The 23,672-nt window shown below is 47.2% G+C and overlaps 2 protein-coding genes across 3 annotated transcripts; one reads left to right on the top strand and one right to left on the bottom strand.

Moving 5' to 3' along the window:
* The first annotated feature begins 1,778 nt into the window (after positions 1-1,778).
* On the top strand, positions 1,779-5,554 carry PPIA (peptidylprolyl isomerase A). Of its 2 annotated transcripts, XM_036247481.1 has the most exons (5): positions 1,779-1,901; positions 3,545-3,575; positions 3,667-3,755; positions 3,972-4,144; positions 5,204-5,553. In XM_036247481.1, the coding sequence occupies exons 1-5, from the start codon at positions 1,833-1,835 to the stop codon at positions 5,337-5,339; spliced, it is 498 nt and encodes a 165-aa protein (XP_036103374.1). In that variant the 5' UTR covers positions 1,779-1,832; the 3' UTR covers positions 5,340-5,553. The 2 variants fall into 2 exon arrangements, with proteins under 2 accessions (XP_036103374.1, XP_036103375.1); XM_036247482.1 differs by lacking the exon at positions 3,545-3,575 and having other exon boundaries at positions 1,801-1,901; positions 5,204-5,554.
* Positions 5,555-10,214: 4,660 nt separating this feature from the next.
* On the bottom strand, positions 10,215-22,843 carry LOC118620312 (histone H2A.V). Its single transcript, XM_036247388.1, has 6 exons — positions 22,693-22,843; positions 22,106-22,293; positions 17,499-17,576; positions 14,955-15,068; positions 11,011-11,140; positions 10,215-10,368 (listed from the first exon to the last, which is right to left on the bottom strand). Exons 1-6 carry the CDS (start codon positions 22,841-22,843, stop codon positions 10,307-10,309), a joined length of 723 nt encoding a protein of 240 aa, XP_036103281.1. The 3' UTR covers positions 10,215-10,306.
* Between the last annotated feature and the right edge of the window lie 829 nt (positions 22,844-23,672).

Genomic DNA, 23,672 nt, shown 5'->3' on the forward strand with positions numbered 1-23,672 from the left:
CCGGGTCTGTGGACTGTGATGTCACTGGTTGTCCCAGCAGGGGCCGCTTCCATCTGGTTGTGAGCAGAAGCAAGAGGCCAGAAGAACCAAGCTAGGCCGTAAGGAGACGAGCCAGGTTGCCCTCACTCACAGGAGTGTTTTTATTTGGATAACCTGCTTAATTTCCTGTGGCATTCTCTCTTGCTCGGAGACATTTCTGAGATGAATGTTCGTGTACACTATGCTGCGTGAACAGGTACCGAGTCTCTGCGCGCGGGCATGGAACACCTGCTAGCCAGGTCAGGGCTCTGCTGAATTCGATTTTGGTCTGAATAGTCCAAATAAGACACAGACGGCCCCACATTCTGGAGGTTCTGCGCCTGCTGATATCTTCCTCAGTTGGGAAGTCCAGGTCAACAACAGACGATGCCAGTTAAAGACCCGCTACCACTTTTGCTCGCCCTTAACAAACAAAACACCTTCACGTCCGCTTTGAGTGTGGACACCGTGTGCCCGTGTGGATACAGTGAGCAGACCTAGGGCCAGGCTGTGACAAGGCTGATGGTGAAGAGGAGGCAGGACTTTCAACACCAGTGTCTTTAGGCATTTCTGCATTCATTCATTCGTTCGTTCATCCACGGGGGCGGCCCTAACTGCTCTCAGGCTCAAAGTGGACGGGAGAAGTTGAAGGAATTTATGCCTGAGGGCCTGGCTCCTGTCGTGTCAGGTGAGGGCAAGCAGCTTCCTCAAGGTCACAGAGCCCCTTTCCGGGGCTGGCTCTGCTGACCCTGGCGCAAGCCTGCGGGACGGGGCGCCGACTGCCCGCACCTGTGAGTGGGCACAACGGGAGGTTGTGAGAACGGAACCACACTCAGGTTCTCGCACCCTTAGGACCCTCCATGCCCAGGATTCCCGTGCGCTCCTGCAGCCGGTCCTGGTCTTGGAGACGAAGAAACTGAGCTGGAGACACTCGGTAACACTCCGAACACTGCAACGGAGTGGCCGCGGAGGTTACATAAATCTTCCCCGTTTCCAGGTTTTCTGGACAGAACACGGGCCCAGGCGACACTTGGCATCAGCACTGAACGTGAAGGTCTCGGCCCGCGGGGTTCGCGGCGTGGCCGCCGTGTCTCGCGGCAGAAGCCCGCACACCTCGGGGCGCGGGGCAGAGACGGGCAGGGCAGGAGGTGCAGCGTCGCCGCCCGGCTGCCGCGGCAGCGCCTTCGTCCTGCGGGCGCAGGCGGGGCGAGCGCGGTATTTTCGGAAAGTAGGGCATTTTGGAAGCATGTCGTAACCGCTCGGGCGGGAGCGGCTGCGCCTCTGCAGCGCGAGGACCGCGCTGCCCCAGGCCACCTGGGCTCCGGGCGGCGGGGCCGGCCGGGCGACCTTAGCGCGCCGCGCGACCTTGAGGCCTGCGTTCGCCTCAGTCGCCCCCTCTGCGCAGTGGGGTGACGCCCGGAGTGGGGGCGGCCGCTCAACCGCAGCGCCCCCTCGAGCTCCCACCGGCCACCCGGGCCGTGCCGGGCCCCTCCCACATCCCCCCAACCCCACCCTAGGCCGCGTCCCCGGCCACCGCACCCGACCCTCCGCCGCAGTGCCGCGACGAGCCCGCGGGCGGGAACCTGCCGGAGAACGCCAGTGCGCACGCGCGCCTACAGTCCCGCCCCCCGCGGCGCCGCCTCTGCTCAGAGGCCAGCCGCACCGTCACTCCGACCAGCGCGCGGTCGCTATTGGCTAGGGTGGCGGCGCGCGACCGGCCGTGGGCGGGGCCCGGTGCGGCTATAAGAGGGGCGCGCGGCGAGACTCGTGCCGCCTTGCAGACACCGTCGTACCGGAACCGCTCGAGCCTAGCCATGGTGAACCCCATCGTGTACTTCGACATCGCCGTCGATGGCGATCCGTTGGGCCGCGTCACCTTCGAGGTCTGAGGGGCGGAGGCGGCGCGTCGGGTGGGCCCGGGCCGGGGACGGGGGCGGCGGCCGAGGGGTCGGGGCGGACGCCCGCCTGAGGAGCGCAGCGGCGCGGCGCCATTTCCTGAAGAGGGGCCATTTTGGGAGGCTGGGGGCGGTGCGCAGACAAAGGCGACGGGGGAGGGGCGGCCGCGCCCTTCCGGCCGCGCACGTGCTCGGACCGTGAGCCGTTGGCCGCCGCGCGAACCGCAGGCCCGGCGGGTCGGCAACGCCCCTAACGGACGGCGGGCGCCGGGCCGCCCCGAGCGCGCCGCTGCCTCTGCCGCCCTGAGCGACGGCCGCACCCGAGGGCGCCTTCCCCGCGCCGGCCCGGAGGCGAGGCAGCCTCCCGCCCCGACCCGGCGTGACTCGGCGTCGCGGCGGGTAGGCCGTGCGGGGCGGCCGACGCGCGCCGGGCCCTCCCCGCCCAGCGGAAGCGTGCTGGCGCCGCGGCCCGCCTCCCGCCGCCGTGACGACGCCCTGGGCGAGGCCGGGCCGCGCTCGGTGGTGGCGGGGGGTGGGCGCCCTGGGCGCGTTCCCCGCGCTGGTCGGCGAGCGCTTCTCCGGAGCCGGCGACTCGGGGTGCGGGGCCTCGTGCAGGGCGAGGGCGCGGGCTGCTGCCCACACGGCGCTGGGCGCGGGCTCCGCAGCCTCGTGGCACAGACAGGACGTCCCAGTCGTCCGCCCGCCGCCGAGTCTCCTACCAACTGTCAAGGGCCCACGTGGAAACTTGGCCGGAGCCTAATGCTTTTAACGTGTTAGTGTCGGGTTAGCCGCGGGGCTTAGTGGAAACGAGATAGGCCCTCCTGCAGATCCCTTGGCGAGGCCGGCGCTGGGGCTGCCAGTTAGGCCTCGACCCCAGCTCCGGGTGGCGGGGACAGTGCGGCGACTTCCCAGCGCCCAGCTTAGAAAGGCTCTGCGTGGTGGGCACAAGTACGCAGAAGCTAAAAATGCGTCTTCCCAAGTGAACCTCCTGGGGTGTGCATGCATATTGTGGTGCAGGTTTCTGGAGTAGTCGGATAACTTGAAACAAGCTGTCTTTTTGAAAGGACTTAAATGCTTTATACACACAGGAAAAGTCCAAGACAGGTACTAGAGACCAGTCTTTGTATTTTTTAACCCACTACTAGGTGAGGGACCCGGAATCCAAGAAGTGACTGCTTATCTAATCTTTTAAGTTATGTTAAAAGATTGGAGGCAGTAATATTTTTTTTACCAGTGACTCAGATTAGAGCAATTTACCCCGGATGGTGGAGCAGCAGTTACTATGCCTAAAAATCTTGTCCTTCAGTTCCAGCTGAGGTTGGGGAGGTGATGGACATTTGAGAAGCCATATATCTGTTTAGGAGTAGGTGTCATAAAGTTCTGAGTCACTTTTTAGAAGCCTCACACTATGTAAGTCTTTACAAGTTCTGGATTTTTGGCATGTCTTTGGGTCTCATGTTGCCTAACTCACCCCCACAGAACATTAAGGCTGCCTGGAGCACTTATTTGGGATTCAAAGTAATTACTGAAGCATTCTTTTCTAGTGACAAAATGAATTTGATTCAGAAGCCCTTAAAGACATGGGTAGTTAACAATTAAATATGTAAGCAGGTGTGATTTTTCTCTTACAGCTGTTTATGGACAAAGTTCCAAAGACGGCAGGTTAGTTCCTTTTCACTTTAATAAAGGCAGTTGAATTTTAATTGTGTATGTGTGTCTACATGTGTATGTCCTTTTTCTTTGTTTTCAATAGAAAACTTTCGTGCTCTGAGCACTGGGGAGAAAGGATTTGGTTATAAAGGTTCCTCCTTTCACAGAATTATCCCAGGATTTATGTGCCAGGTATGAAATTCACTGATTTTGATTTTCCTTGTTACCTTAACTTGGGATTGAGCCAGTGCCATTTAGGATGTATACATGAGCTGTTATTCTACCATTTTGGTGTCACTTAAACGTTCTGGTCAGTTTAAGCGTGAGTTTTGACATTTGAACCTTGCAGGCTTGGCATGTTTTCTGATTATGTTGCAAAAGTGACAGGTTTCTCTGTTACATTCATAGGGTGGTGACTTCACACGCCATAATGGCACAGGCGGCAAGTCCATCTATGGGGAGAAATTTGAAGATGAGAATTTCATCCTGAAGCACACGGGTCCTGGCATCTTGTCCATGGCAAATGCTGGACCCAACACAAACGGTTCCCAGTTTTTCATCTGCACTGCCAAGACTGAGTGGTAAGGGGCAGCCATGGAGCGCTACTTGTTGGCTTCAGCCTTTCCCTGCTGGTTCCATCTTGGAGGTAGTAGGGATCTGTTGTGTGTAACATTGAACCAGGGCAACTTAGCTGCTGGATATTTGGCTTATTAGCAGTACTTCTGTCTAATTAACATGTGACTTACTGACCCATTTTAGGAGTCCATTCTAAACTGAATTTATAGCCACAGTTGGAGAATCTTGAGCCACCTTTTTTTGGTCAGTCTATTGTTGCCTTTTCCTTTAGGTAGAAGGATAAGCAATGTTTCCAGTATTTAACTACTTAACATTAGCTAGTATTTTTTTTTTTTTTTAAATACATTTTTGTTGCCCTCACTGCCGGTTTGGATCAGCGGTTGGAGCATTGGCCTGCAGACCAGAGAGTCCTGGGTTTGGCTCCCATTAGGGGCACATATCAAAGGAAATATATATATATATATATATATATATATATATATATTCTTGATTTTTTTGTGTTTTTTTTAAATAGGGAGGAAGGGAGAGAGAGTAATTTTGATGTGAGAGAGACTTATGGATGGGCTGCCTCTTGCAAGATCCCCCGGGTGGAGCCTGCAACCTGGGCATTCATATGCCGTGACCGGGAATTGAACCAGATCTCTCAGTCCGTGGGATGGTGCTCGGTCCACTGAGCCACGCCAGCCAGGCAACATTAGTGTTAAAGGCTGAATAAGCCACCTGTCTGGTGCTTTCTTGGGTGTACTATATTGGTCTGTGGGACACTATTGTTTTTGTTTTGTTTTTTAAATCCTCACCAAGGACATTTTTGCATTTATCTTCATATAGAGCGGAATAGAGAGAGACATCAAGTGGTTGCCACTCACATGACCCCAACCAGGGCTGGGGACAAACCACAATCCAAGGTATGTGCCCTTAGCAGGAACTGAACCCAGGACTCTGGTCCACGGGCTGACACTCTAACCGCTGAGCCAAACCGGCAGGGCTGCTCTTCTCATCTTAATGCACAATGCAGGCTGTTTGTTGTCTCTTGTCACTGGTAGTAGTGATTGTTCTGTTTCCAGGTTGGATGGCAAGCACGTGGTCTTCGGCCAGGTGAAAGATGGCATGGATATTGTGACAACCATGGAGAGCTTTGGGTCCAGGAATGGCAAGACCAGCAAAAAGGTCACCATTGCTGACTGTGGACAACTCTCATAAATTTGACTTGTGTTTTATCTTAACTACCAGACCATTCCTTCTGTAGCTCAGGAGAGCCACCCCTTCGCCCCCATCTGCTTGGAATGTCTATAATATTCATGCTCTTGCCGCAGTTCGTTGAGTTCCATATTTTCTTTACTCTTTCCAAGTCTAGCTGGATTGCAGAGTTAAGTTTATGATTATGAAATAAAAACTAAACAATTGTCTGTCTTTGTTTGGGTTTCATTTTAAGCAGCAACAGATTACTAAAGCAACCATGCTGTTTGGTTAATTCCACAGGGCACTTAACTTTTTCTGCTTTCCTAACCTAAGGATTAAATCTCACTATCTCACCCAGGTAAGCTGTGAGTGGAATACTGGAGCGGTAGGCAGGGGCAGGAAAAGGTTGGGAGCAATGATCCTTTAAGGAAGTTGTCACTTGATACATTCAAAGGTGTGTTATCAAAAAGAGTGCTGTAACAAATCGAAAGGCATGGTTTGTTTTAAATAATGGTGTAGGAACTATTCGTTTTGAAGATGTAGGTGAAGAATAAATGGTGTGTTATAAAGCTTAATATATGAATTAACAACATCGAGTCTGATAAGAAAAGTCAGGTACCTGGAGTGGTGTAACCTGCGGAGGTAGAGGCTGCAGCTAGGCTCTCCGGGGACACCCATAGGAAATTCTCAAGCTGTGTGGTGGTCTGCCCATTTAGTTCTTTCAGAACCAAGTCTACATTCTATACAGTCCCTCCTTACATATGGTGCACTGCTGCATGGGGTTGAGCAGTCCACTGTCCAGCACTCCTGTGAGTGCTCAGTACATGGTATATTAGTTTTTGTTGCGAGTGTGAACCCCTGGGTTTTTGTCCAGTGTGTTCAGTGAATCCTAGTACATGGCCCACGGGAGGCTCAAATACTGAACTGTGTGAAACTTGAACATGCACCCTGTTGACTCTTCCAGAATTAGGAACTTTTTTGTTGTGAATCACACATGCTAAAAGCATATCGTATGAGTATCTACTCAGGGGTTTCAAGTTATCCCCAATTTAATGACTAAACATCTATTTCTGTAGGTCAAGGATCTGAGTACAGCTTGACAGCCCTCTGCCATCAAGGTGTTGGCCTGTGCCATGATCGCCTTGGCTCCACAGGGAAGGGTCAGCTTTGTAGCAGACACTTACTTGGGAGGTAACACAGGACTGTTCTCTTGCTCAAGGGCTCACCAACCAGATGAGTCCGTCTTACAACCTGACAGGAATAACATCACGTCTGCCCTGTCCAGGTAGCTCAGTTGGTTAGAGCGTCATCTCTTTGCAAAGGTTGCAGATTCAATCCCAGTCAGGGCACAAGAATCAACCAGTAAATGAGTGGAACAACAAAGTGATAGTTCTCTAAAAGTCAAAAAGGATATGACCCTGGAGACAGTCAAACAACTATGGTATAGCCCTGGCCGGTTTGGCTCAGCGGTTAGAGCGTCAGCCTGCGGTCCGGAGAGACCTGGGTTCGGTTCCCGCTAAGGGCATGTACCTTGGTTGCAGTTTGTCCCCAGCCCTGGTTGGGTCGTGTGGGTGGCAGCCACTCGATGTGTCGCTTTCACGTTGATGCTTCTCTCTCTCTCCATCTGAACAAAATATCAAAAGATGTCCTCGGGTGAGGATAAAAAAAAACAACTACTACAGTATCAAAAGGAAACATGTTTGAACCAATTATCTAGAAAACTCAAGTAAAAGAACCCTATTCTCTGTTGATTATTTGCTTTTTCTTTTAGCCTTACCCGAGGACATTTTTCCATTTTTTGTTCAGAGAGAGGGAGAGAGAAACATCCACGTGAAAAGGACACATCGAGTGGCTGCCACCCGCACAACCCAACCAGGGCCGGTGACAAACTGCAACCAAGATACATGCCCTTAGCGGGAACTGAACCCAGGTCTCTGGACCGCAGGCCAATGCTCTAACCACTGAGGAAAACTGGCCAGGTCAATTATTGCCATTTCTATCACTACTTCGGATTCCAAAAACTATTAAAAGTTCACATACGGATAACCGGGTCCTCCCAGTATAGAAACTTGTCCAAATATGCGCGGAGATATTCCCATTAGAAGGAACATTTCTCACTGGCCGATATGGCTCAGTGGCTAGGACATCAGCCCTTGGATGGAAGGGGTCACGGGTTTGATTACAAATCAAGGGCATGTACCTGGGTTGCAGGTTCAATCCTGTTGGGGTGCCATGGGAAGCAACCAATCGATGTCTCCCTGTCCCTCCCTCCCACTCTGTAAAAATCAATGGAAAAATACCCTCGGGTGACAAAGTCTTTTTGTCCTGCCTTATAAATTCAAGAGCAGAAGGGATGACAGGATATCACCCATTGGCCACCCTCAATAGGTCCTGGATCTGGGCAGTAACTGATGAGGGAAGAGAACTTGATGGATAGAACAGGCTGACAATACCCAACCCACCATCAATCAGTCTTCATGTTACAAGATGAGGCAGGAATTAGGTGTTGGATCCAATAGAAGTACATGGTTTCTCCTATGAATTTCTTGTGTGAAAAAGCAAAATGTGCCCTAGCCAGGCTTGGTTAGAACATCATCCCATACGCCAAAAGGCTGTGGTCAGGGTACATAAGCCTAGGTTGCAGGTTTGATCCCTGGTCTGCACATAACAGAGGCAACTGGTTGGTATTTCTCACACTAATGTTTCTTTCTCTTCCTCTCAAATGAATAAAAACATGTCGGGGGGGGGGGGGGGGAATGCAACAAAAAGGCCCTCTAGAGCTGTTTATAGAAAATACAAGGAACAGAAAGAAAAAAAATACCATTAGGATGTATTCAGTAAAATCTATAGTTAGATATAATTCTATATAGGACAGCTGTTTCTTCAAAAATAAAATTGTAAGAAAAAAAGTGAGAAATCTATAGATTAAAAAGAAACGAGCCCTGGCCGGTTTGGCTCAGCGGTTGGAGCGTCGGCCTGTGGTACAGAGAGACCCGGGTTCGGTTCCCGCTAAGGGTATGTACCTTGGTTGCAGTTTGTCCCTGGCCCTGGTTGGTCGTGCGGGTGGCAGCCACTCAATGTGTCCCTTCACATCGATGTTTGTCCCCCTCCCTCCCGCACTATCTGAACAAAAAATGGGAAAATGTCCTCGGGTGAGGATAAAAAAAAGAAAAAACGCCAGTGTGGCTCAGTAGATGGAGAGTGGATTGAGAGGTCCTGGTTAGATTCCCAGTCAGGGCACATGCCTGGGTTGTGGGCTTGATCCCCAGTAGGGGGCGTGCAGGAGGCAGCAGATCAATGTTTCTCTCTGAAAAATCGGTAAAAAGATTTTTAAAAAGGAAATGAGATTATCAGGAAAATATAAGATACAAATCTTATCTGGATTCTGGTTCAAACTATAAAGTTATGAGACAATCGGAAATTTGCATACTAATGTGATATTTGATATTATGAAATACGCTAGTTAATGATATTAGGTTATAGTCTAAAAAGTACCCGGTTTTTAGAGACATGCTGAAGTATGCAGAAATGAAAATAAATCAGCCTGAAATGGGGTTCAAAAAGGTCCACTGGGAGGCAGACTGGGGGGTAGGGGGTACAAGTAAAACTATACTGACCTCAGGATAATGGTTAGGATTGCAGGATGAGTAAATGCACAGGTATTCATTACACTATTCTCTTTATTTCTGAAAATTTCCATAAGTTTTTTTTAAATGAGTTTTGTTTTGATAGTGTTACATTATAAAACATTAAAATTTTTCTCTTTGTAATGAGGACTTCCAGGCAGAAAAATATTGTCTGACGTACCACTATCTGACACATTATACAAGTTACTTAGAAATTGACAAAAATAATTTTTAAAATATTGTACAAATTACTGAATATTACTGTATCAATAAAAAACGACTAAGAGTTTGAATTTTAAGCCAAAAGCATAAAACTGATAAAAATTTAACTTCAAATCTAGGTAAGAGTGTGGACTCTGAAGTCAGGCATATCTAGGTTTGTTTCCCAGATCCACCATCTTCTATCTACTTAATGTTTTCTGGGAAACTATTTAATTACCAGGTTCCACATGTTTAAAGTGGGGGGTAATAAAATTTCTGGGTCAGTAAAGCACTTAGCACAGGGCCTGCCATACAGTAAATGCTCAGTAAATTGAATGGTCCCACTATCCTAATTTCAACAATTCTATTTTTATTATTTTTTTTAATCCTCACCCAAGGACATATTTTTTCTATTTATCTTCAGAGTGGAAGGGAGGGAAGGAAACATCGATGTCTTACATCGACTGGTTGCCTCCCGCTGCACCCCAACCAGGGTTGGGGACCAAACGGCAACCGAGGTATGTACCCTTGACCAGAATTGAACCTGCGGGCAGACACTCTAACCACTGAGAAACTGGCCAGGGCTTATTTCAACAATTCTAAGGGTATGTTTCATCTTCTAAAATCTCTAAAATTGGGATGCATTTAATTATCAATGGCATATCATGGTTAATGGGCAGTTTTTCTTTCTTTAGTAGTATGTAAAGTAACTGCATACTAGAAATGGATAGCATCTAAGATTAATTATGAGTATCAATCATGGAAAAGCTATATTCCCAAATTGTATTTTAAGATTATTCTGAATATACAACCAATTTGAAATACTAAAAATTTCAAAGTTTGAGCAAAATATTTCCAACCATCATAAACAGAACAGTTTTGAGACACATTATTTTTGTAAAAAATGGTTTATCGATTCCATTTTTGTATAAAACACATGGGAGAAATCCAGCCAATCAACACACAACTGTTGCCACGTGAAAAGGTACTTTTATCAAACTTAGAGTCTAAGAACATACAAATGTTTCTCTTACCATGTCTACAGTAATTGTCTATGCTTTTCCATTTAACTGTTTTTAAAATTCCACATATCCCCATTATTTCTTCTGTCCTAGTTACAGTACAATGACAGGGGGAAAGAGGGCTGGTTAAAATAACTCTCTAAGCAGTTTTCTGCTGCCCCTTCTTTCCAATCAGAGACTTGTGGATGTGAGGGATCACACCTAGAATGAAATTAAAAGAAACATATTAAAGAACGTTAGGTGGCTGTATCTGACAACTTCAGAGCCTCAAACCAAAAAGAGCAATTATACAAAGAATGAAATTTACTTAAGTCCCCTCTCACGTCTGATCCAGTTTAAGTATCTATACCAAGGGAGGGGGCCCACCTCAGGGTCTGGGAACCCCTTTAAGATTGCAAAATGATGTGATTTTATGTGCTTCTTGGAAGAGTAAACACAGTTTTCAAGAGGTTCTCCAAAGGTGACCCAAAAAAGGTTAAGGGACACCAATTTACATCTCACCTGCACTGATCCTGACTCATCTGATCATGCTCTGATTTCCAAGGGCATCATGTTAAGCAATTTCTCAAGATCATTTTCCAAATAGTTTAACAAGCATGGGAAATATTTTAAACACCAGATTTTAAGTATCATATGAAATTTAGATAAAGGACTTGCAGCCTTGCATATGGAGAAATATTTCTTAAGGTGATAATGAAAAGAAGCCTAGAATTGTAACAAAATTTAACATAGAATTTAAGTTTATAAGTGTTCTAGCTAGTTGATGAAATGCACTGGATCACTGATCTGAATTATAGTTAGAAAGGCCAACAACACTCTAGGCTGAAGAGCTCAGATACATACCACCCCCCGCTATGGTAGCCTTGATAAGAGAATCCAACTCTTCATCACCACGGATTGCAAGCTGCAAGTGGCGTGGAGTGATCCGCTTCACTTTGAGATCCTTGGAAGCATTACCTGCCAGCTCCAGCACCTACACAGTACCCATGAGACAGCACATCAAAGGGTGAAGTGTTTAAGGATTTGGTGTAATGTTCACAATTATAGCTAAAAAGATCACTATAGCATCTGTACATAAAACACAAAATATGTAAAAACCAACAGTACATTTTTCTTTTCCATATTTTTAAAGTATGTTTTATTGATTTTTTAGAGAGTCAGGGAGAGGGAGAGATAGAAACATCCATGAGAGAGACATCTATCAGCTGCCTCCTGCACGCCCCCTACTGGGGATCAAGTCGACAACCTGGGCATGTGCCTTGACTGGGAATCGAACCAGTGACCACTTGGTGCATGGGTCTACACTCAACCACTGAGCCACACCAGCCGGACTCTTTTTCATTTTTTAAAAATGAATTCTGGGATATTTATTAATGCTCCTCCGACAATGGATTTGGCATTGAACAGGAATATAAACATATGAACAAGTCCCACCCAATGTATTTCAAAACAATCATATCCTTGAGAACAGAGATTCTGTTTTTCATAAGTACCCCTGCCATTCATGGAAGAGAGAGATCATAGAAATGTTCAAACGTTCCAAAGTTCATTCTTTTTTCATATTCTTAGAATACTTTTATAGAGCTCTCATTACTTCACTTGGCCTGTTAATATTCATTTTCTGCAAGAGCGGTAGAAACTTGAGCAAAAAGTTACTTCTATAGAAAGTAAAGCCAAGGGACAATATTATTCCTCAGCCAAGATTCTAAATGTGGACATGTAGAAAAATCATAAATTTTAACATATCCATATTGTCTACTTTGGTATAGTGCTTAATGGCTGCAATTTACTTCTTAGCACTTGTAAAAAAGATTAAAATTTTTTTTTTTTTGTTCAGAGTTTTTAGCATCACTGGGCCCTATAATCTATATGTAATAAGCTAGAAGACCTTTATTCTACAATAGACATTTTTTCTTTTTTTTTTTTTTAATCCTCACCGGAGGACATTTATCCATTTTTTGTTCAGAGTGGGAGGGAGAGAGAGGAAGAGAGACAAACATCGATGTGAAAGGGGCACATCGAATGGCTGCCACCCGCATGACCCAACCAGGGCCGGGACAAACTGCAATCAAGGTACATGCGCCTAGTGGAAACCGAACCTGGGTCTCTCTGGACCACAGGCCGACGCTCTAACCGCTGAGCCAAACCAGCCAGGGCTACAATGGACATTTTCAACTAGAAGAATTTCAAAGTCCCAGCTAGCTAGAGAAATGTACTTTGTTAGTTTGTTTTGCCTCCACAGACTACACTGGCATTATAAATCCTTATAGAATAGAGTACAAAAGAAACTCCACAGAACCTCTGCATTTAGGGTGGCAGGAAGCCTTGGTGTACATCTGAAGTGACTGGCATGCTTTAAAATCCACCAGAACCCCACCTTCTTCTCCCCCTGGGACTCCAACTGGCCTGGCACCCGAAGTGATCCCAGCAGGAAGCCAAGGTTGAAAGTGATTACCTCTACTAATGACTACATTATTTTCTATGCGTGTACTAATGATGAAAATCCCAAATTTATATATCTGAAAGTATGTTGACTGCTTATATAGGTTTACTATCTAATCTTAACCTAATTAATTGTAATCAAAGTTTCCAAGAATAAAGAAAATGGGAGTTCAGATGGGACCTGAACATTCTGAGCCAGAAGATGCTCTAGTAGTGAACAAAACAGGTACTTTTCTGAAAAGTTTGCAGCTAAACAAAAACTGGTATAAGACTGATAAGGAAGGGGAAGATAGGTTCTCAACTAGTACCATATTGCCAAAACAAAACCCGGTTCACAACATAGCAAAGCTGAAACTACCAGTAAGCCAATCTCTTCTATTTATTTATTGATTCACAACCCCCATCTAAATTTTTTCCTGAGGGCAATGGAAAGCCTTTGGAGACTTTTTTTTTTTTTAAGAGGAAGAGAAAGGGAGAGGGAGAAAGAGAAACATGGATGTGAGGGTGGAAAATCCATAGGCTGCCTCCTGCACACTCCCTGCTGGGGAGTGAGCCTGAAACCTGGGCATGTGCCCTGATGCAGAATCCAGCCAGCAACTTCTCTGTGCATGGGATGATGCCCAACCAGTGGAGCCACACTGGCCAGGGCTTGATTGGGGGGCGGAGGGGCGCAGGGGCACAGTAATTCAATATTAAATTTTCAACGGTGCCCTGGCCGGTTTGGCTCAGCGACTGGAGCGTCAGCCTGCGGACCAGAGAGTCTCGGGTTCGGTTCCTGCTAGGAGCATGTACCAAAAACAAAAAAACTCTTCAACAGGACACAAACGATCAGGTGAGGTTAATGAAATGACAGCAAAGATAATTAACATACAGGTTGAACCTAAATCTTCCTCAAGTAAAAATCTTCCTTCTGTTTCTACTAGGTTGGCTACCTCTACCACTCGACTTGCTTGGAATACAGCTTTTGGAGTTCCATGGCCACCTATGTTTTCCTTAGGAGGAGCCAGAACAGAGGAAGTGGTGGCCCATGACCCAGCAATGAAGAACTCCTGCCCAGCCATGGCTGGTGTGGCTCAGTTAGTTGGATGTCATAACATGCAATGAAAAGATGCTGGTTCAGTTCCCAGTCAGGGCACATGCCTGGGTTTCAGGGTTGATCCCGAGTAGGAGCTGAGCAGGAGGCAGGCGATTGATGTCACATCAATGTTTCTCTGTCTCCCTCTAAAAATCAATTTTTTGGGGGGAATTGACGGATGTTTATTATTGCCAAAACTCACTGAACTGTACACTTAACATGGGTGCATTTTCTTGCATGTAAATTATACTTCAAGAAAACTGAAGGTGCATGAGAGCTCTTCTCACAGCCCTGCTATCACCACAGAAGACTAATGACTTATAAATGTGTCAATTACGCAGTCACTCAGTGATCACTTCTTGTTCTTCAACTTGCTTTCTTCTGGTAATATTGAAGTTGAACATCTTTTCATACTGTTTAATCTTTATAAATTTTCTGTTAAAAAAATCAATTTTAAAAATCTTAAAAAAAAGAACTGTTGACCAAGTAACTTATCTTCCTGAGCACAATTTAGTATATTATGCATACAATCATGTATAGAACCAGAATGATTCATTAAGTTTTTAGTCAGATTTCATATTATATTTGTGATTTAAAAAAATGTATCATTTGCCCTGGCCGGTTTAGCTCAGCGGTCAGAGCGTCGGCCTGCAGACTAAAGAGTCGCGGGTTTGATCCATTGCAGTTCGTCCCTGGCCCTGGTCAGGGTTGTGCGGGAGGCAACACCCAGTGTCCCTTGATGTTTCTCTTTCTCTCCCTTTCTTCTCTTCCTCTCTCTCCATCCCACTCTATCTGAAGATAAATAGAAAAAAATAAATGAATAAAAATGTATCATCAGCCCAGACTGTGTGGCTCAGTGCTTGAGTGCTGACCCATGTACTGAGGGGTCAGCGGTTCGGTTCAGTTCCTCATCAGGGCACACGTCCAGGTTGTGGGCCTGATCCCCAGTGGGGATCATCCAGGGGGGCATCCAGGAGGCAGCCAATCAATGTTCTCTCTCATTGATGTTTCTCTCTCATTGATGTTTCTCTCTCTCTCCCTCTCCCTTCCTCTAAAAATCAATAAAAATATGTTTTAAAAAAAGAGCAACAAGTACACCAAGGTTCTCTCTGTCACTGGTACTGGGTAACAGGCTGATGAAAACACATCTAAAACTGCTATTAAAGAGACTAACAAGCAGATGTGTGTTTTTTGTTTCAAACACATTCCACAGTCCCAGCCTTTTCTAGTCTAGTATTTTTGGACTTCCATATCCAACACCCCCACACACCTCAGCAGTGAGGTACTCCAGGATTGCCGCACTGTACACGGCCGCAGTGGCACCAACCCTTCCGTGGCTTGTGGTTCGAGTCTTCAAATGTCTGTGGATGCGGCCCACGGGAAACTGAAAGAGACATCATCTGAATGGGAGGCACTGAAGAGTCTTAACATCACTCCACTGAGTGTAATCAAAGGCACATAAGCAAAGCATAAAGTTAAAACATTTGGTTGCCCATATTAGAAGCCAAACCTATTTGGCAGTTAACAGTCCCTAGGCCTGTGTGCTGTGTCCTAGTATTTAGCCCTGAATCTTCATGCCTGCTTTGACCCTCCTGAGAAGAGTAGAGTTAGAACACAAACCACCAGAGGGCTTTATGAATTAGTTTCTGCCTCATCTCGTGTCATCATAAAATGAAGAGAGACTCTGCTGTGCAGTTGTCAACTGCACATTCCATGTGGCCACATCATCATATTCTCTTCTGGTTAATTCTTTCACATAACAGCCTCATGACTCTGAAACTCCACCACCTTACTTTAAGCCCCAACTCCATCCTATCTTTCCTCAGTTTCAAGAGGGGGCCTGAGGAAAACCAACACTGTTCTCTACTGTGACTCTCTTTTTCTCATTTCCAAAATACCCCAATCCTCCTGGTCTGCACCCTTGACTATCCTCTACCACTTTTTTATGGATCTTTCTCACCCTGTTCCTGGCCTCACCATTCCAACAGCTCCAATTTCTTCCTCTCCACAGGCTCCTTTCCTTCACGTAAAACCTCCCCACATGTCTATGTCAAGTGCCACCAGTTACAGCCTAGATACCTGCTTTCCGAAGGCAAAATTTTAAAGGAAATCCTGGCCCAGCTGGTGTGGCTCAGTGGTTGAGCGTCGGACCCATGCACCAAGAGGTCGTCAGTTCGATTCCTGGTCAGGGCACATGCCCAGGTTTAGGCCTGATCCCCAGTGTTTCTATCTCTCTCTCCCTCTCCCTTCCTCTCTCTCTAAAGTCAATTAAAAAATTAAAAACACAAAAAATTAAACAAAATAAATAAAAGCAAATCCTGAAACCCTTACTTTCCTGTCACCCATTTTCTCCCAAACATTACACCATTCTTGAAGGCCAGCGGTGACATTTTAATGGCCAAACGTATCAGCCACCTCTAAATGGCATCCCTAAGGTGAAAAGGCACAACACATCTATTTTTCTGGCCGGGGGGAATGTTCATATTGCTTCCCTAAATAATTCTGAGCTCCCCAAGAGCAGGATCTATGCCTTACTCCCCAGTGCATCCTCAGTGATCAGCGTGTCATCTGACACATAGCAGGACCTCAAAAACCATTTCTTCTTGGGCTGCAGATCACAGAGCTCTAGCCCCACCTCCAAACCCCGACTGCTCCTGTGTCTTCTCAGTGCTTCTCAGGGACCCACCACGGCCCTGTGCTCCTCTCTGTGCTCCACTTGGAGATGCATTCATAGCACGAACCACCAATTTTACAGAAATGATTTTAAATTCGTAATTCTTTTGATTACCTTTCTTGGAAAAGCTGGACTCAAATCTAAAACTTTTAGAATTTTCATATGGATGTTTTGGCAAAACTTCAAAATGACCCCACACACAGTCTTAAATCTTATAAGCTGTCCTTACCACAAACTCCTGTGTCCCTTAGTTCTAAGGCTTACAGAAACCTTTGACTTTCCTCTCAACACTATACCTGCCCTCCCACTTTTTGGAAGCACACATCTGACTCCTATTCTTCTCCATCCCACTTTAATTACGTATATCACGTATATTCATCTGTCTTCATCTCCCACTTCAGATAAGTTCTAACAGAAATTGACCTGCTGAGTTAAAATATAGAATGTACCCATCAAGTTTAAGTTTCCGTCCCTCTTCCTGCAGTACCACCTAGATGTCAGCCTTTTGCTCAAAAACTTTCAATGGCTCATCACTCCCAAGAGGATAAAATCCACCAAATGTTACAGTCTGGCCTTCCAACTTTCCTGTTTACAAAGTGTCTCTTATATAGAGAGAATAATTCTTAACTAGAAAAATTTTGGTTTGTGGATTAAAGGTACAACTATTCAAATAGATGAAGTTTAAAAATACTTAGTGTTTTGGGTATATCATTAAGTCTAAAATGAAAGCTACTAGGGGAATATTCAGAGGACCAGTGGATAATTCATTATTCTACCAAGAATTCTATTTCATCCTGAAAGTTAATGCACTACTACAAAACCTTCCTCAAAAGAAAAACCACAGCACACTCATTTCAATGATACACTTTATAAAAGAATCAGGAACACAATTATAATCTAGAAATAGATTTTACAAAAGCAAAATTACTAAATTTATTTAAGACCTCTTCATAACTTGTTCTTGTTTAAAAGAGAGAATACACACTAAGATAATTGCTTTATGATTTACATTTCGAACAATTAATCTCAGTACTAAAGCTCAGCAGTATTTTTGTAATTAATAAAACATCGATGGATCATAAAATTACAACAGTAAAGAAAACAATTTATTAATAAGTTATGACATCATGGATACATTACCTGTAGCCCAGCTCTCTGGGAGCGAGACACTGCCTTAGCTTTGGCCTTCCCACTGTCCTTACCAGCTTTGCCTCCAGCCTACATGAAAAAAGGCTCCAGATGAAGATGCTATTTCAAAAATATTCAGGAAACAAAATTTTTCTAGTTTTATTTATTTATTTTTCTATGTTTTTATTGATTTTTAGAGAGAGAGGAAGGGAGAAATAGGAAACATGGATGTGAGAAACACCAATTGGCTATCTCCTGCACGCCCCCTACTGGGGATCAAGCCTGCAACCAGTGCATGTGCCCTGACCAGGAATCAAACCAGGACCTCTCAGTCTATGGGACAACGCTCCATCCACTGAGCCACACCAGCCGCAGGCTCTAGTTTTATTTTAGTGAGTTAAAAAAGATCTAGGTGATTGTCAATTTTAAGTAAATTAATAATAATGTAAATATACATACAATATACATGTTATATCACCATTTATTAATGTATATAAAATGAGGTCAAGCCTTAAATATTTAAAATAAAATAAAATTGCTAAAAATTTGAACATACTTTTCAAATTTCAGACTTAAGAATATTCATTAAGTCAACATAACTTTTATGCCAGAAATGTTTCAAATGAAATAATTTTTTTAAATGTCAACATATAATTTCCACAAAAACATTCAGAACTTAGCTCTTCTAGGAGGAAAAAAAAAATAGCCCTGGCCAGTTTGGCTCAGCGGTTAGAGCGTCAGCCCATGGACCACAGAGGCCAGGGTTTGGTTCCCGCTAAAGGCACGTACCTCGGTTGCAGTTTGTCCCCGGCCCCAGTAGGGGTGGTGTGGGTGGTGGCCACTCAATGTGTCTCTCTCTCACATTGATGTTTCTCTCTCTCTCTTCCTCCCTCTCTCCCGGAAAAAAAATGCAAAAAAAAACCACCCAATAACACAGCCGTAGTCAGTCAGTGTTCCTGGACACCAAAGAGTGGTTAAGGTTTGATCCTGGTCATCAGGGCACATATCCAGGTTGTGGTTCAATCCCTGGTCAAGACACGTGCAGGAGGCTGCCAATTAATGTTTCTCCCCCCAAAAGATGTCCCTCCCACTTCCTCTCTCTAGATACCAATTTTTAAAAAATGAGCCCTGGCCTGTGTGGCTCAGTGGTTGGGGCATTGGCCCGAGCACTGAAGGGTCTTGGCTTGGATTCCTGGTTAAGGGCACATTCCTGGGTTGCAGCTTAGCTCCCCGGGCCAGTGTGTGTGCAGGAGGCAACGTGTAGATGTGTGTGTCTCTCTCACATCGATGTTTCTCTCTCTCTCCCCTTCCACTCTCTCTCTCAAAAAAAAAAAAAAATTAATAGAAAAAATATGCTCAGGTGAGGATTGACTAAAATAAATAAACATAGAATTACCATATGATCCAGCAATTCCACTTCTAGATATATACCCAAAGAACTGAAAGCAGGCACTTGAACAGATATTTTTTGTACGCTCCTGTTCATAACAGCATTATTCACAACAGCTATAAGATGTTAACAGCTCAAGGTTTCAATGATGTATAAATAGGTAAAACAAATGTGGTCCACACATACAGTGGAATAGTATTCAGCTGTATAAAGGAAGGAAATTTTCACACAGGCTACAACATGGGTGAACCTTGAAGACATTATGCTGAATGAAATAAGCCAGCCAAAGAAGGACAAATATCATTAGATTCCAATTATATGAGGTGAAAATTACAGGGGCAGAAAGTGAATGGTGGAGCCAGAAGCTGGGAGAGGGGTAGACGGGCACAGAGTTTCAGTTTGGGAAGATGAAAAAGTTCTGGAGATGACTTGCAGTAATGATTAAACGGTACACTTAAATGTTTTACAGTTAAAAAAAGACTTTCAAACTTATACTCAAGGGGTTAAATAAATACTACTTTCATCTGACAGAAAAGAAGTATTTCTCCATTAATCTTTATGTTTACGAATAGGACATGGTATATAAATGCAATGAAATACACCAGGTCCTTGAATGCCTTTTTGTTCAACACTATTTTGTTATAACATAAAAAAACGTTATCAATTAGCCTGTGATAAAACTGCATTCATTATACCTTGTTTTGCTTCAAGTTGCAGAATCTATCCACAACTGTTAAGTGAGGACTATCTTAAAGAACAACCTACAAAACATACTTCTTCATGAAAAAGGCAAGGTATCTACAAGTGCAGGGAGCTTGTTTATGTAGGAATGGTGTATTATAGTGTGTGTGTGTACACATACACTCTAGGTCACACAGTAAGTTAGAAAAGTTATTCAAAGAAATGAGTTTACAAGATTGGCTACTTGTTTGAAGGTCTATATTTTTGAAGTACAGGGTGAGTTTTGAAATGGCTTTTCCCATTTTTAGTTTCAAATTTTTATTTTTTTTAGAGAGAGACAACGATTTGTTGTTCCACTTATTTATGCATTCATTGGTTGATTCTTGTGTGTGTCCTGACTGAGGATTGAACCCACAACCTTGGCATATGGGAACAACACTCTAACCAAATGACCTACTTAGCCAAGGCAGGCATTTCCCCTTTGTAATGCTTTCCTTTTTTTTTTTTTATCCTCACCCGAGAATATTTTTTTTCCATTTTTTGTACAGATAGAGTGGGAGGGAGGGAGGGAGAGAGAGAGAGAAACATCGACGTGAAGGGACACATCGAGTGGCTGCCACCCGCACGACCAACCAGGGCCGGGGACAAACTGCAACCGAGGTACATGCCCTTAGCGGGAACCGAACCCGGGTCTCTCCAGACCGCAGGCCGACGCTTTAACCGCTGAGCCAAACTGGCCAGGGCCCTTTTTTTTTTATTATCCTCATCTGAGGATACTTTCCTATTTATCTTCAGGTAGAAAGAGAAGGAGAAAGAGAAACTTCAACGTGAGAGGGACACATCAACTGGATGCCTCCTGCATGACCCAACCAGGACCGGGGACTAACTGAAAGCTAGGTATGTGCCCTTGGCTGGAATCCAACCACAACTCATTGGTCCAGGGGCGCCGCTCTACCACTGAACCAAACTGGCCAGGGCTGTAATGTTTTCCTTAAAAAAGTTTTAGGTCAGCCCTGGCCAGTTTGGCTCAGCGGTTAGAGCGTCGGTCTGCGGTCCAGAGACCTGGGTTCAGTTCCCGCTAAGGGCACGTACCTCGGTTGCAGTTTGTCCCCGGCCCTGGTTGGGTTGTACAGGTGGCAACCACTCGATGTGACCCTTTCACGTTGATGTTTCTCTCTCTCTCTCTCTCTCCCTCCCTACCTCCCTCCCTCTCTCTCCCTTCCACTCTACCTGAACAAAAAATGGGAAAATGTCCTCAGGTGAGGATAAAAAAAAAAAAAAAAATTTAGGTTAGCCCTGGCCAGTTTGGCTCAGCGGTTAGAGTGTCGGCCTGCAGACCAGAGATTCCCGGGTTTGGTTCCCACTAGGGGCATGTACCACGAAAGAGAGAGAGAAAGAGAGAGAGAGAGAAATTTAGGTTAAAAACCCACTATACAGCCCCTGGCCTGCTTCCAGATTTGATCCTTGGTCAGAGCACATACATGAATCAACCAATTGTCAGGCTGGTGTGGCTCAGTCCACCCATGCACCAAGAGGTCTCTCGTATCAATTAAAAAATTATTTATTTATTCTTTTAATCCTCACCCAAGGATATTCTTCCATTTACCTTCAGATAGAGTGGGAGGGAAGAAGAGAGAGAGAAACATCCTTGTGATAGAGCCACATCCACTGGCTGCCTCCCGCACGACCCCACGGGGCTGGGGACAAACCGCGGAGGTACATGCCCTTGACAGGAATTGAACCTGTGACTCTTTGGTCCGCGGGTCAACGTTCCACCCTCCAACCGCTGAGCCACACCAGCCAGGGTTAAAAATCTTTTTTAAAAAGCCAATGTGGCCCTGGCTGGCGTGGCTCAGTGGTTAGAGCATCGGCCTGTGGTCCAGAGAGACCCGGGTTCGGTTCCCGCTAAGGGCATGTACCTCAGTTGCAGTTTGTCCCCGGCCCTGGCTGGGTCATGCGGGTGGCAGCCACTCGATGTGTCCCTTTCACGGCAATGTTTCTCTCTCTCTCTCCCACTCTATGTGAACAAAAAAAAAAAAAGTCCTCAGGTTGAGGCTAAAAAAAAAGTCAACTGTGTATAGTCCCCATAAGTGTATGTTTAAATTTAATGTCTATCTCTGAAAACTATATATTTTTGTAAAAGGGTGTAGCAGGTAAAAACAGCAGGGAAAAGCCAAGAATGAATTCTTATGTGTGTCTTACATAAAACAACTTAGCAAGAGACTGACAGCGAGAAACGAGGCTCTCTAGATTTCTCCAGGATGCCTCATAAACTTTTAATAGTTTCTGACCTTACTTCTGTACAAGAAAAAGATACTGTATAAGTTTTTAAATGTTCACTTACTCCTCAGAAGCTTTTCCGCTGTTTGCCCTGGTATAAAACACTCAGACACCACTCAGCTGGTGCACAGCCTAAAATTCGAACCACTGTCCCTCTCTGAACCGCGACTCTCCTTCGTTACTAACACAAGCCGTCACCGGCAACCCCCTGCGGGCTTCCCAAGGCGCTCTTCTCCGCTTCGCCGGCTCATCCTAGCTGTGCGTTCACCTGCCTTTTGAGAAAGCAGACACCAAGTCCGTGCTCAGAAACCTCGGCACCGGACGCCACCACGGCCACGGTCTCCGCGTCCAGACACACCCGCAGGCGCCGGCGCCCAGCCTCCTGCGGCACCGCCGGCTGCGGCCGACACTGCGCCGCGGACACGCGCCCATCCCCCCGGCGTCGTGCCCCTGCACCTGAACACGTGTGGCCGCCAGAAACAAAACACAAGCCCTGCGCTTCCCGGGCGGGCGACGGACCTGGGAGGAGGGGCTCGAACCCGCAGCCTCCCGGCGCCCCGAGCCCCGAGCGAGGCTGAGCGGCGCGCCCCGCGGCGGGACACACCTGTGGCAGGACGGAGTCACTTCATCAGGACGCGCGCACGGTCCCCCAACGGCCGCGGCGCACTTCCGCTCAAGTTTAAAACCCTCAGCGCTCGGATGACAACTCAGTGCCTCCGGTATTTTTAGCTGCCGGTAAAGGGACACCGGGCGACCGCTGGCGCGCGTGACCCCTGGGAGCACCAGCGGGGCCGCGCGGAAGAGCTCCGGCTCCGGGCCGCACGGCCAGAGAGCCAGGGACCCGCGCGTCCCCACCGAGCGCCGCGTCCCGTCCACACGGCGCGCCGCTAAGCACTCGGATTCGCTCCCGGCGCCGGACGGGCTGCCGCCCGTCCAGGCCGCCTGGCCTCTGCCCGCCCGCCGCAGCCCACCCGCCCCGCCGCCGCCGCCACGCCGCCCTCACCATGGTCTCGGCCGCTCCCGCCCTCACTCCCGCCGAGCCGCCGCCGCTGCTCCCGCAGCACCGACCCCCGCCGCCGCCACCGCCGGAGCCCGGACAATAACCGGGACCCGCCTCGCGCCGCCCCGGCCAATGGCCGCTCGCTTTGCTAGTTTGAACCCCAGCGGCGGTCCAATCGCGTGTGTCCTTCTAGCCCGCCCCCGCCCCCGACACCTCCTCTCTAACGGCTGTTTGTTTCTGCACACGGCACGTGGGGGCGGGACCTCCAGCCTCAACACAGACGCGCTGTGCGCGAGAGGGGGCGGGGCCACGCGGCTCTCTCCGCCTGTGTCTGCTGCCGAGCCTAACGAACGGAGGGATGGGCCAGTGAGGGCGGGCGGCTGGCGGAAACCAGCCAATAAGAACATCGCCCGCGAGCACGGGAGGCGGGCGGTCAGAAACGACAGTGGGATTAACCAATGGGAAGCGACTGGAGGTTTTTCCGCGCATTCGCAGCGTCGGCTCTCCGGCTTCTCAGAACTGTTTGGAACCGAGCGGCCTTGGGCATTGCTCCGCCCGCGCGTTTTCAGACGCCAGGGGTTGTTGGCGTCAGCGGGACCCCTGGCGCGGCGGACGCTGCCGCCCTGCCGTCCGCGTTAGGTTAGCCCGGGGCACGCCGGGAGAAAGGAGAGGCGCGCGGCCGCTGGGACGCTGAGGACGGGAGGAGGCGGGCGTGCCCGCAGGCCGCCGGCTTCCCGGGCCGGATCTCCCCGACCCGTTTCACGCTGCCGTTCCGGCCGCGCCAGGCGGGGCGGGGCGGGCCTGCCCCGCCGTGAGGGGACCTCTGACGGGAGGA

The sequence above is a fragment of the Molossus molossus genome, unplaced genomic scaffold (assembly GCF_014108415.1).
Source record: "Molossus molossus isolate mMolMol1 unplaced genomic scaffold, mMolMol1.p scaffold_m16_p_7, whole genome shotgun sequence".
NCBI lineage: Eukaryota > Metazoa > Chordata > Mammalia > Chiroptera > Molossidae > Molossus > Molossus molossus.